Source organism: Pungitius pungitius, chromosome 1 (assembly GCF_949316345.1).
Source record: "Pungitius pungitius chromosome 1, fPunPun2.1, whole genome shotgun sequence".
NCBI classification, from domain to species: domain Eukaryota; kingdom Metazoa; phylum Chordata; class Actinopteri; order Perciformes; family Gasterosteidae; genus Pungitius; species Pungitius pungitius.
Genome location: NC_084900.1, coordinates 35,509,394 through 35,524,276, shown reverse-complemented (window position 1 = coordinate 35,524,276; position 14,883 = coordinate 35,509,394). Strand labels below are relative to the sequence as shown.

The following is a 14,883-nucleotide window of genomic DNA, read 5'->3' as shown; positions in this document are numbered from 1 at the left end:
AGAATCCTTAGGACTGATCTCAGGGTGACACCAGAATTTATAGGCTCTAGAGGTCACAAGTGAATTTCTTGTTATGAAAGGGTTACCACCCGTGCCTTAAAATACAGAATCTTCCCGTATTTAAGCTTGAAATGGCACGTCCTGTTTTGAATCAATACGGGACGGGGTTTGGCCTGTATTTTTCGAGTTGTCTAGAATCCCATGCAAATAATCCCACCCGAATTCTGTGAACACTCCTTCTATTGAGCCCCTGATTGGGTAATTCTTGCTGCCATTGTTTGATTGGTTGGTTTCAGGTTCACAGCTAGAGTCAGAGGAGGGCGGGTCTCTTGGTGGAGGCAGCTCCCGATACTCCCAACGGCCATCTGAAAAGTACTGACGAGAGTGGCAGAGGAATCACGTCCGCGCGTTAAATCAACTTATGTGTTAACATAATGTGACAAACACAATGTTATGCGACTTTCCCCATTTATCTTGTTATCCATTATCTTGTTTTGTAAAAAAAAAACACGTTGGTACTTATTTTAACTTGCGTCATATATGTAACGTGCGCACAAATTACCGGTAAATTCTCTACCCTTATAATCATTCTTCCATTTGAGAGAGTTAAAACATGCTCAACTCTTCAATTTTTCCTGCAAGAAAAACAACCAGTTCAGAGCAGGCAGCCAGCACAACACAGTCGTTGTCCAGTTGGAGAGCTTTATTACAGTTAACACATCAAGAGGCTGATGGGAGTAAGGGCCATTACAAATTTGTAACTAGTCTAATACTTCGTACAGGAAGAATAAATTGTACTAAGATAATAAACCCACATGCCAAGCAAAAAGTAAGCAGAGGATGTACTATGGGGGAAAACAGGAAGGGTTGGGGTGAATGAGCACATCTGTACATTTGATCCATACTGTCCTCCTTGGTTTGCTGTGAATCAAAATGTATATATACAACGTAGAAGGTTAACACAAACAATTGCAGAAAAAGAAAGAAAGAAAATGAAGACAGAACTAAAATAGTGTCGATGCACAGTTTGTTGTTTTTTGTATGGAATGATGCAACTATTCTCTGAATTGTCTTTGTTTTTCACCATCCGAAAATAAGGTTAATTGAGATTTATTCCCGCCACCGCTTATTCCCAGAAATAAAGATGTCAAAGACACAACGCAACAGCTTTTAAGCTAAAGGCTATCGACGTGGCCATTGATGAGGGGAACAGAGATGCCGCACTCGAACTTTCAATCAACAAGTCCATGGTTAGACGTTGAAGACTGCAGCAGGGACAACTTGCAAGTCTCACAAAGCCTTGGTCAACAAAAAGAGAGCAGACTGCCGTGGTGTTTTGACTGTTTTTGATGTTTGACAGTCCATTGAAAGCAAATGTGTAAATAATATTGAGGATTTCTGAGGTAGACCGTCGTGGTGTCTAAAACCTCTTAAAACCAAAAGGGCCCGGCATAAGGCACCTACAACTCGATATGGAATGAACAAGAATCCAGTAAAATGAGACGAAGAACACAACATCAACAATTTGAACAAAGCTGAAGGGAGATATGTCCGCCTGCCATCAAATATCAGTATATGGTCACACTGAATGTCTGCTGCTCAGCCAGGAACTTGTTTGACCTCCAACTAGCTCTTCGGGAGGTCTTGATACGAGGAAATGAGTCTCCTCAGGAATGTAATTAGTCCATATCAGTCTCCTAAACAAGCACATAGGGGACCTGAAGACATTTTTTTCTTTTAAAGCTGCCATTTTTTGTGTGCTGATATTTAATATCTATAGAAATGACCAGTTTCACATAACAAAAATATTATGATGAAATATTTATTCTTCTCAAAGTGAAAACGTTAAATTCAGAATTTTCTATGGTTGAATTTCAGTAACCAATATCTTTACTGCAGGAGTGCCCTCACATGGCGATCTACCCCCTCCCCTCCAAGGACCGGCCGGTAAGTATTAGCGGTAACCTTACAGCGCTGAACAAGTCAAATATGACGAAAACAACGAGCCTCTCATCTGTCACAAGAAGGACGTCATTTTCTTTTTAATCAATTGCACGTGATCGACTGGTACTACCCTCGAGATTGACCCATTGGGCACTCCTGCTTTATGGTATAGTCTGAACCCAGTTTCATGCAGCGTTGAAACTTCAGTCAAGCAGTAATTGATCGTTTTTGTCCACACAGCTTGAAGAAAAATACCTTTTGGCTAAATTTGATGTCACACATTTTTATCTTTAATCGAAAGTAAAATGAAGCACAGGATTTACCCATTATCTAGCAAAGCAGCAAAATGTTGGAATTGCAATTTTGTTTGTCTGAAAACCCTTTTTTATATAGATTTCCATTGGGAATCAGACATTTGTAACTCAGGGGATCATTTTTGGGGCGCCACTAAGCAACTTTCATGAAAATAAAAGGGATGCTGCCTTGAATTTGGCTTAGAATTTAAAGCCTGTACTCAAATACACATGCAGTTGTCTGACAACCCAACCAGAAACCGGAGAGTGTTTTGTTACCAAGTGTGCAGACAGAACTTAAAGAATAACATTAAAACTGTTTTTTAAACACAATATATGAAAACAGACTGGAGTTAATTCTTGAAGCCATGAAATTGGGACCAAAAAATGCCAAATATAGTTTTACATGCAACATAATTTTGTTGTTTGCTGACAGACAAAAATTTGGCCAAATATTTGAAATACCAAGTAATAGATTACACACAGTCCAAAATACTTTGCTCAGGATTCACATAGCAACTGACCCCAAACATTGGGGTAAACAACAATTTTGTATATTCTTCGAGATCTACATTGAAAATGTTTTATAGTTTATAATACTAGTGTATAATTATCCAGCTAGTTAGGATCCACCAATGCTGTGTACAAAATGTAGTGCAATAAAAAATAATGAATAAAAAAATGCGTAATAGATGAAATCCTTGTTGGGGATTTGGTTGGTCACATGGGGAATGTTTAAAGCTTGGACAGCTGTATCATTCAATCATCAACCACTGGAAACAAATAAATATAGTATAAAAAAAATATCAGCCCAATGCACAGTGTATAGTAAATCTATGACGGACACGCACACACAGGGTCTCTGTGAGATTTGTATGGCTGGTAGTAGGAGGTGCGGGCTTTGCTGGTGATTTTGCATGCATGTCTGGTGAGTACTAGTAGGCCTGGCCAGTCTCCACCTGCAGAAGTCCCAGTACAGCCGAGTGGTCGGCCAGCTTCATCCTGCGCTGACTTGACAGGCTGACGTTCTTCGCCAGGTAATCAACAGCAGCTGAAAAAGTTCGGAGACAAAAAAAGTTAATTTCTCACCATATACGGCACTGTGATTGTGGCATTGTTTCTTACTGAACACATCTTTGAAAACAAGTCACAAATCTATAGACAGTAAATAATGCTGCCATTGGACAATAATGCAATCCCAAAATTATTTGGCAAAACAAATGTTGTATATATGTGGTAGCGTACGTTACATGAGGGATTGAGTTAAAATACACAGCATGTTGATGTCAACTATACAATGATGATTTGTTTTAATATTTTTTGCTTACAATTGAGCTCTTGGGCACAAAACACTTATTTAAGATTTGGGGGGAAAAAACTGCAGATTATCGTTGAACATGCATTATGTTGCAGCAGCATTGTCTGATTTATGTCTGATCATCTGACTGAAAAGTGAACACTAAAGGAACAAACAGTCTAGCTCGAAAGACCAAAATAATAGTAAACGCCAGAATCACTGAGGCTTTTGCAAAACTGGCATTAATGCTCAGCGTATTTCTCTGTCTAAGAGGTGGATGTTGCCCCTCCCTCTCTTAGCTGGTGATAATTTCTCTTTCAAAGGGCAGGGAAGAGAGGGGCTGACAGCAGACGTGATGTGACATGTTGTGTTTGGTTGCACATGTGTGTATTTTGTGGCTATCAGGAGAAGATAACCAAGGCATTTCAGTTAGGATGCTAGGGTGCATAGAAAGGAAGCTGTCACTCTGTGCGGAAGGATGAGAGAACGAAGAGCACCTATGGGTGGGCAGGTCTGTCTGCCAAGATGCCAGTCATCAGAAGAAAGTGTGGAATCCGCATGGGAGTGTGTGTGTGTGTGTGAGAATGTTTCACAAGGGTTTATCGAGGCCTTATAAAGGCAGCGTTTTTTCTGTCAACCAGCTTTATACCTTAAATCCTTGTTGAGCAGTCACACTCAAGAGTCCTTTGCCTCCAAGATTGAGCCTATGATAACACACACTTAGACACATGTACGCATGCACAAACACAGCTCACACTTCAGCTATTATGACAGTATATATTTTAATCTGTCAGGAGCTTCCTGCATTAGAACACTAGAAAAGTCAAATGTCTGAAGTTAAATGTTAATCTGTCTGCAGGAGAGAGAACCGGGGGTGGAGGGCCTCAGCCAAACGTCAGAGAGGATCAGCTTTACAATCAGATATATGCTTAAAGAAATGCTTTTTTCATGGTACCAAGGTATGGTTGTTAGTGCCAGACGGCTGGTAGGAGTATGTCACAAACTGCTGATCTACTGGGATTTTCACGCACAATCAACAAACTGAGACTGCAGTTCACACAGGCTCACCACAACGGGACAATAGAAGATTGGAAAAACGTTTCCTGGTCTGATGAGTCTCGATATCGGCTGTGACATTCAGATGTTCTGCTCAGAATGTGTAGCATGGATCCATCCTGCCTGGTATCAACGGTTTAGGCGGCTGCTGCTGGAGGTGTAATGATATTTTCTTGGCACACTTTGGGCCCCCTAGTACCAATTGAGCATGGTTTGAATGCTGCAGCATACAATGGTCATCGTTCTCACTTCTAAATGAGATGGCTGCAGTAACCAAAGCTTAAATGGCAAAAGGCAGCTTCATCAGGGGATCACGTCTATCTCCTGAAGACTTGTAACCATCTGTTTTTGTAAAGAGTACATTTGCATAATCTCTGGAATTATTCTGGTGTGCAGAGGACGAGGTTTTCTGTCAGAAATAGAGATCATATTACACATATTGTCCCGAACAGACTCTCTTAATAAAAATAATTGGAAGGGAATACTTTTTGGCACAAACCTTCCAGTCCAGTAAAAAAAAAAAAAAACACCAAAAACATTTTTTTCCACATTAATATTTGAGGGGAATCAGTTGGTCATAAACCAGAAGAAGACCCTAACGTGCGTGCCTTCGTAAGGATTGCCTAGAAAAACAACATCAAACGCTGCAATAAATATTGCACAGTGCGTATTGGATGCACTTACTAATAATATAAGGTGGAATAAACAGAAACCCACCGTGTGGAAATGAATTCAGTTCATAAATTCCAGCAACATTAAAGCCTTTGGTCTCTCACTAGATGGGATAATAGTGCTTTATCAGTTAGCCATAGAAATTGCGGAACTCACTCTGGCCATACTGACTGTACTGGTAGCCGGCAGCAGCCACAGCTGGGTCCATGCCGTAGCTAGTTGTGCTGTATGTGGGGGGGCAATAGGACTGGGAGGGTGAAAGGCTGTCCACGGTCTTAATGGAGGCTTCAGCTGAACGCTGGCTGCAACTGGCTGAGATGGCGTTGGATGGAGAGGATTCCAAGGCACTGTGGAGTGGTGAGATGGAAAAGTCGTGTTGTGACTGTGAGGACACGCCACTTGGGTTGCTCAGGATGCTCATCACCTGCAAACAAAGAGGGGAAGAAAAGTCAGAAAAGCTTTTTCTGTCTGATATCCAGTGAAAACCAGTAGTCAGTTGACCATGAAATCATTTTTGATATTTTTCATATTGGTCACTAAATGAAGCTTAGGCGAAAATTCAGTCAGGAAGACTGGACAGGCGTTGCCATTCCCGGTAGGCTTCCTCTCTCCATGGGGGCACACGGCCAGCTGATTGGGGGCGGGGTCAGGTAGTACCAGCCAACCAGATGTGGGTGATGTTACCGTAAACCAATTGCATCAGTGCTGGCAAACGTTAAAAGACTGTTCTCTCTCTCTGCTGTCATTTCAGCGCGCACCAAAGGCGACCCGCCACCACCCGCCACCTCCAATCTACAGCAGTACCTGGCACATCAGGAAATTGGAGCAACTTATTCTCTACCACCATCACCAGTGTCTAGACTCCCGAAGGGGGGGATATAGCTTGGCTCAGCATCCCGGCTTCTGGTCTATCTTACAGCAGGATGGAGTCCAAGCCCCAAACACATTGCAATATCAATATTCATGCATGTTATAATAAAGCAGTGTTCAAACTTCAACAAGTCTCTCCGGATTGAATTTCCATTTAGTGCCAAAACAGCAAAAGTGCTGAGAAATGATGAGGGCAGCAACATTCATTTGTTGAATACAATAGTATCTCAAACAGATACAAAATTAATATTTTGACTTATTATGGTCAGGCTTCTGGAATCTGCTAGTACATTTACAGGCCACTGACCACTGTTGACTGCACAAGTAGTCAGAATGTTGTCAAAAGAAAAAAGGGCGAATGAGGGTGAGTGGAGAGCACAATCACCGCTTGTTACGTGCCCCGGCCTGTTTGTGGGAGGGGGTGTGTGTGTATGTTTTGATTTGTGTTCCCACAGGTGTTCTGACACACCCACCATGCAATAATCTCCACTGCCAGCTCCAAATCACCCTCACCCACAGCCAATCAAATGCAGGATGCCGTGGCTTAAAAGGAGCTGTTGTGAAACAGAACTTTTGGGAAGGAACTATTGTTTTGAGCAGAGCTGTGTTCAAGTGACATTTGTTTTGTTTACGTATGTATTTGGTCATTTGAACCGGTGAAGGTTAAGTTATTTTTGTTATTCTGTCTGTTGTTATCACGATGTTTGTACTATTCAGCTTTTGTTTCTTCATTGGTCCCAGGGAAAAGGGGACCGCACAATGGGAGTGTGTAGGTAGGAGACCCTGGGGTTTACATACCACCCGTAGATAAACCTCTGTCTATACACACGAGGTAAGATCTGGGCGGACCACCCCCTGTATTTTTTCATAGAGAGTTTTGTACGGCACTATGAATGGTAGCTTCTGTCAGAGAATGGGTGAATGATGACAGGTAGTGTTAAAGAGCTTTGTGTTGTTGGATGGCTAAAAAAGTATAGTCCATTTCCCATGAATTCAGTCCTAGAACTACATCACTCGTTTTCAGTTTCTTCAACAAATTGTTAGTCACAATGGCTTGTAAATGGGGAGCTGAAAATGTCATTTTTTGTGTTAGTGGTAATTCCTGGCCAGCAGCCTTTACTGTTTCTTTAGAGAGGTTACAGCTGATAATGCCCTTCCCACAGGCTTAATCTTGTATGAATATATTAAAGCAGTTGTAAAGTACCCACATTTAACAGCAGGATCATATGCTTTTTTTAAAATCTGATTATATTTACATGATCAGGGTGATGGGTTCCCAAGTGTCTTTTCATTTTTTGGCGCTTCATACTGTCTGTCACCAGTATTTCAACACACCGGGGTCTCTAATCTCGGCCATAATGCTCGTAAAGCTGTAGTCCCACTGTGCCTCGACTACAAAAAATATTATTAAATTTAACCCAGTTTAGGTTGGTATATGTAGAGGCACTGGTCAGCTTTTATTATGATTTTTAATTGTTCCCCCTTTTCAGAATAAATTAAGAATACAGCGGTAAGACTGGGAAAATAGCCTAAATTAAATTCATTTTATATTGTATAGCCCAAAATCGCAAATTACAAATTTGCCTCAGAGGGCTTTACAGTCTGTACACATGCAACATCCTCTGTCCCCAAACCCTCTCATCGGCACAGGAAAAACTCCCCAAAATATGAAAAAACCCTTCAATGGGGAAAAAAGGGAAACCTCAGTGAGAAGGTCAGAGGAGGATCCCTCTCCTGGGATGGACAGACTGCAATGGATGTCATGTGTACAGAATCAACAATGTAAAAGATGTACAATACATTCAATTTCTCTAACAGAATTCAAAAAGAATGATTAAAACCAGAGATGTTGTTTCCCAGGTTGTAGAAAACTCAAGGTGGATTTCTCCATTATGACACTGAGTTTAATCAGGGTAATAAAGGTGTGCTGCAAAAATAAATATTAAACATGAAATTATTTTGACCCTAAAGGAAACCATAGCATTAGCTCGTGGCTACAGTATTTGTAAACTGAGTTGCTATCAGTGTGCTGCAGCTGCAGAAGCAAATTTAGTTCAGAAACTAACAAAGATGTTCTATGTGGTAATATGCAATATACACCAAAGTAAGGGTACAAATTATAATTTAATGTAGCCGGAAATCCTGGAATTAATAATTACTTGAACATATTCGAATAATATAAGATTAAATTAATTTTAAAAAATTGCTTGAAATAGAGAACAAAATATTTTTTTAATAATATTAGTAGTAGTATTATTTTTAGTAGTAGTTATGGTACTAGTAACACTAGCTAAGAAGATGTCTTAGTAGATGTTTTAATATAGTCAATTAAGTTAATAGTGGTAGTACTAATAGCAGCTGTAGTGTTAATACTATTAGTCATGGTAGCAGTTGTAGTATGAGAAGTTATATGAGGTGCAGTGTCACAAATACTAGTAGTAATAGTATTTAAGACTATTGTCTACTGACTGACTATAGACTAATGACTACTACTAGTAGGGGTCATTTTAGTGTTATTAACAGTGCAAATACTACTAGTAGTAATAGTTATGTAAGCAGTAGTTGCAGTAGTATTTGAAAGCGCAAAAAGTATTTCAACAAAACAGCTTCATTCTGAGCTTTGTGGTTGAGAGTATTTGGGAGAGATGGACAGAGAACAAAAAAGAAGGAATCACACAGAGCGAGAGAGGTGTATTGAGTGAGAGGGAAGTAGAGAGGATTTGAAAATTGAAAAAGTTTAAGATTTGAAATAAGACTATTGAAAAACTGTTGAATATTGTGAATATTGATACAAGCACAAGAGGTAGTTCACTAGCTAAGACCACGCCATCCACTAAAAGCGTTTAACATGAGTGAATGCGTCATTGATTGACTTAGTCTGGTCTGGAGCTACACATATACTTGGTTGAGATGAAGAGTGGGTCTGTTGGGGATGGCTTTGGGATTGTCGAAGCTGCAAGTACATGGAAAGGGTTTTGAATGGACTCAGGTATAACTGTATCTTGAAGTAAAGCCAGGGGACAGTCGGCCCAATTGGTTGGTTTTCATTTTCTTTAAGTAGAATGTCATGGTATCTTCCGAAAGACGGGATGAGTCGGATATGCGGCATGGCGAGGTGCATTGAAGGTGAGGGTTGAGGCGGTAAACTCTGAGCATCTGAGGAATCTGAAAAAGGCCAGGAAGAACATGGCTTCCGAGGTTAAGGCAAGGTGCAGGTTGCTGTGTCTGGAACAGATAGTGATGGATACAAGTCAACAAGGTCAAAGGTGAGGGTCTTTGATAGACCTTTGAGTCAATTGGGGATAATTCAAGGCTGCACGTGGTTTCCCAGTTAAGATTTTGTAAATAAAAGAGATTTGAATATTTTAATAAAAGATCATTTTTGGGTCTGACGTTAGGGTATAAAGAAATGTCTCTATAGCGCCCTATAGAAATTTTAAAAAGACCACACTAGGCCAGTTTCCGCCCCCGATGTCCGATCAACTTGAAAGTTGGCACACAGGTCCTCTTCGGCATGCTCTACAAAAAGTCAATCATGGTATGCAAATGCACCTAACTGGATTTTCCGCCATTTTGAATTTAGTGAACAACACATTTTTGGCAATTTCTCCTAAACGCTGCGTTTGATTGTCACGAAACCGTCGGTGGATCATTATTGGGTCGATGTGCCCTTGATATATCAGAATGGTGCTTATAACTCATTGTTTTGATGAGATATGGGCTAATTAACTTCGCAAGGGGTGTGGCTTAATCTGGCAGAATTTTAACTTCCAAATGGTTTGGCCTGCCCTCACCAAAGTAAACATTGAACCCCTGAACACCCTCTAATTTTTGAAGATTAGGGGGTGCTGCATTTAATTATTTTCATAATTTCTTAGAGGCCGAACTCCTCCCAGGGATTAAACCAGATTATTTTCAAATCCACGCAGTGTGCTCTTGAGACCTTGGCCTCTAAAAGTTGCATTTTGCCGGAAGAAATACTTAAACTATGTGCATAGGGCGCAGATTAAAAAAAAACACCTTTTAAAAGATTTTGAAGGAAGCTGGGTCATGTATGGTATTTCGGGAGGCTTTTATTTTGGGATAGAACATCAGAATGTCCTGGTTATCCACAAGTGTCACCTTGGGGATGTCTACTATCAACCTGAAGTGGAATGGTCATGAAAGTATTGTTTGTATCCTTTTAAATCTAATATGAAAATGACTAAACGTAGTCTGGTGATACATTTTTAAGGAAATTGGCTCATGTATGGTATTTTGAGAGGCACATCAGAAGGTCTTGGTTATCACCAAGTCACACCCTAACTATTTACGGCCGCGGAACCACCTACTGGTAACAGGAAGCCACATTTTCTAGTTATATTTATCTCTTTCATTGAATAGGTCCAATATACAAAGTGAAATGGTGCCAGCACCTCAATAATTCCATGTTGGGATCATGTACTCAATGGGGTTCTCAAGATGATGGGCAGTTTTGGGTTTAGGGTCCATTTTTGTCCATAGCACCTTCTTCCACATGCTTGCAGTGTCTCCCACATGACTGGTGTTAAACTCCAAACTGTATTTCTTATGCAGCTCATCCAGAGTTACATTGGCCTCTTGATTGCTGCTCTATTAAAGACATCACAATCTACTCAGAAAGAATGTCACCTTTGACGATGTTCATGATAGACTAAATGAACACTTAAATCGTGGCAAAGAAGAAAACAGAACAAAGGGAACAGTGGTTTCAACTCGAGACATACTTCATCTAAACTGCTCCATATTTCTCAATTATTATATCCTTACCCTCTATACATCCATATTATAATCCAAGCCTGGTGGAAACATGAACTAACACCACTAACCCTGCGAACGCCGCAGGTGTCCTTGACCGCATTTCTAACCATCTGGCCAGTGCCCCAACGTGCAAGGAGTAGCGAGGACCCGTCCAATCTTAATTTTAAGATTCTAGTTTGCATTGTCTTCCGTTGGTCTATATATCTTTTTGATAAAATGATATTAATTTGATAAAATGATCAGATTAAACCACTGTGCAAAATGTTTTACTATATACCTAAATTTCATTCAATTTTCAGTAACTGCTAATTTTCCAGGGAATCATGTATGCTCCAATACATCCAATATTTTTATTCATGTCAAAACAGTATGTAGCTAAATGAAGGTAGACAGTGCAGTAGTAGTAAATGTTTGCTTTGTAGTTGCTTATTAAATCCTTAACCTACTCACTTTCCTGTCTGAATCCGTCTAACGAACTGCAGCTCAAACAGCTGCTTTTTTCATGCAATTGTTTAATTAATGCACATCCTTGGGCCAATCAGAACCTAGTATTCACTGTGGCCATGGTACAAGTGTTTGTAAAAACTGATCACATAATTAAAGCAGTAGATGTGAGTTGGTCGTAGTGCTTTGCAGCTAGTCAACATTTCATCCAAAACCAGAGGAACTAAAGGGGCTTAACACTTTTCTACCCACTCATCCAGTCAGACAGCACCCTGGGCTCTGTTTAGTCTTCACTGAGGGAGGAGGAGAAAAGACAGTGATAAATAAATAAAAAATATATCCAATAAACATTCCATCAGTGGGTATGATTTAAATTCCTCAGCTTTTCTGGCAGATTTCTTGAGTAGGTCTTTTTTTATTTATATTTGCTTTAAAGCTCCTTGATTTACGTCTTGCCAAACTGAAGCAGCATCTGTTTTTCAGGCGATTTCTAATTAACATCTACCCCCTGCCCCCACTCTATTCCTCATTATGGGAATGATGTAAATATATGTGCTCATCCTTTTTGATTTGTTGACATGGGAGCGCGCCAGTTGACAGCATGCCCAGTCAAAGGGCTTAGTACTGCAAATTTTAATAGCAGCTGAGACTAATATTAGGCACCACACTCATTGACATTCAGGTGCAAAAAGCCGTGTCAACACACTGAACTGGGGGGCTGCAGGAAGAAGGGGTTCATATATTTGGATCCTGTCTGTGCTCAGGCTTCTTGAGATTCAACACCTTTCCCTAATTTGAACATAAGTTGTTGTTAATGCTAATGGCAGTGTATTTGATAGTGGTGCAGTGTACAGGGGGCGCATAGAGGGTGTGTGTGTGCATGGGGGGGAGGGGTTAGAGCCCCCACCCCCACCCCACCTCCTTATCTCAGGCCGACAGTTGTCAGGAATCACGGGTAGAGGCCTGAGTTAGCGAGGCAGGCAGGCCTGGGGATATGGATCAAAGAGACAGAGCTGGAGAACCAAAGCAGCTCTGATCCCCCCAACACTGAAACCCACTCTGTTCTATCCTTACTCGCTCGCCGCTTTCTCTCTCCCTCTCTCAATCTCTTTCTCTTACCCTGACATCAAATAGCAAGCCAGAGAACTCCACCACTCCGCGCTAAATCTTCCTCTCACAACAAACCGGAGAAAAAATTAGAACGCAAGAGGAGAAATGTGTTCTTCTTTACTAGTGTGATATGTTGATTTGTTGGGGTCACTGGGGGAGGTATAGTTTCATCTTCAGTGGCAAGTCAAGTTGTTTGACCTGACAAAAACAGATTAGTGGTTCAGCATAGTGTTTCACTGAAGAGAAAAATCTCCTCACCAGTTTGAGGGCTCTGAAGAAAAATTGACTTAAGGGAATTTATCAAAAAGTATGGCTGGAAAAAAGCTTTATTTTTGCAGGCTGTCTTGGGGGAGATGGGGGTGGTAACTCTGATGGTGAAACTGTAAAAGGGGTTTCTATTTACAGGGCCATCACAGGGATGGAATCTTGTACTTTCATTTTGTCTTTCGGTCAATAGGACTTGGAATTGGAAATGAAATGAAAGTCTGCCTTTAATTCTTTCCCATTCAATTTGAGAGGAGGAGGTGCAGAAATGGCTTGTGTGAATTACATTCCAAATGCAATATAGCTGTTTCAAATTGAATTATTCCCTGTCAGACGTACAGCACATGGTCTTCGTGTAATTTTGAAGTGGGATCTTTGGAAATTCATCCTACATTGTTATCTCATGGATATGCCTGGCAGCATGATGAAAGGGTCAATGGCAGTAAAAACCTAATGGAAAAGCCTCAGCTCAGAGGCATTCCGAATAGGCTGAGAGTGCATAAACACCAAATGCAGCAGTATTCACTGAAGATGCATTTCATGTCGGGAGTGAACCTCATTTCAATCAATTTCATTTGCTGTTTTTATCTTAATTTGATTCAAATCCTTTCAAAGCCAAATCATACTTTTGGTGCTCATTCCTAACCCATAAAATCAATGTTAAAAGAAGTCTCGCTTTAAGCTCAGACTTTATTCTTTTAGGTAAACCAACAGCAGCATATAGAAAAAGAGTAATAAATAGTTAAGATCTTATGTACTCATATAAGATAATACACATCATCCGTTCAATATAAATCAGAAACATTTGAAGTTATAAATATCATTTTGTGTATGTATATCTATATATCCAGGGTGCCAGAAGTAAACAAGTGAGGACAATACGCAACGCGCGATTCTGCGATCCGCCGGTGATTCTTCTCCCACTCTTGTCGGTGCTTTTGCATACTTCTGATGCACGTGAGAGGATATATTCCCATATTTACTGTAGTTTTAAGATAAGTCATACCTTTTTAAGAGAAGGGAGTGGGACTCACCATGAGGGAGAGGAGATCTGAATCCATTTGAATGTCTGAAAAACAAGCTTATAATTTCCTAAACATGTCTCCTGTTCTGTATGAATGTCCAGCTTGAATCGTAAAATGGAAAACAAAGGTTTTTTCCCACTCAAAATCAATGAAAAGTTCCTTGGTTAAATTTGTCTCTTTGTATAACCACGCTATTATGAGTAATACTTGATTATAAGAATAAATTACTTACTATTATTTTAGCTGCACTTCATCAAATAGATATTCTTTCCCAACTACGAATACTACATAACACCTTTTGGAACAACAACCATTATTCAGCAGAAGCCTGGTTCGCAATCGTTAGTTAAATGGACTTTACAGGTATACGGCTTTTCTAGTCCTCTGACCACTCAAAACACTTCATGTCATTATTCACCCTGTCATACAGTGTTGACAGCAGCAACCATAAACAGTGCTACCTGCTCTAACATTAATACACTGTAGTCACAGCTATAGGAGCAATGTTGGAGTCAAGTGTCTTGCCCAAGGAGATATTGACATGTGAGTCAGCTGGACCTGGGATCGAACCACCAATCATCTGATTGGAGGACGACCGCGCTCCCCTCTCACTCACAGTTGCCTCTAGTTAACTAAACGTGGTTCCAAAACTCCTCCCAATCCCTGTTCATACCTTTCCCACATTGTAAGAATGTACTGACTAAAATCAGTAAATTGAACTATTGGATACATTTGAAATGGGTTAGGATTATGACAGAAAAACATATATGCAGCCACAGAGATAAATATCTGATGTGAAAACAAAAATAAAATGTGATTAAGAGGTTCTAGTTCACCACCTATCTAAATGCCAGACACAAACGGATGGACTACACAATATGGTACTTGCATATCAGGTATAATTCATTAGAGAAGCCTGGACCAACAGCAACATCTGTGAATTTCCCACTGAAGAGTGAGTCACAACATTTGGCTAGGATCCTTTTGAAGCCATGGAGTCGAACAATGCAATTAACAATTAATAGCACAGACTTGAACGCTGTTAACACAAAATGATCATGTACTTTGTTGCTGGAATAATTTAAGTGTACCCTCTGTGGGACTGTAACATGTCTTATCTTATTAATTA

General features: G+C 40.3%; 1 protein-coding gene across 4 annotated transcripts in view; it reads right to left on the bottom strand.

Annotated features, from left to right (window-relative positions):
- Positions 1-669: 669 nt before the first annotated feature.
- LOC119223712 (paired box protein Pax-7-like) overlaps positions 670-14,883 on the bottom strand; it is a 48,657-nt gene continuing 34,443 nt past the window's right edge. For all 4 annotated transcript variants that reach the window (XM_062566250.1, XM_062566248.1, XM_062566244.1 and 1 more), the window contains exons 8-9: positions 5,419-5,686; positions 670-3,288 (exon numbers count right to left, since the gene is read on the bottom strand). In XM_062566250.1, the coding sequence (XP_062422234.1) occupies positions 3,173-3,288; positions 5,419-5,686 (384 nt within the window). In that variant the 3' untranslated portion in view covers positions 670-3,172. The remainder of the gene's footprint in view (positions 3,289-5,418; positions 5,687-14,883) is intronic.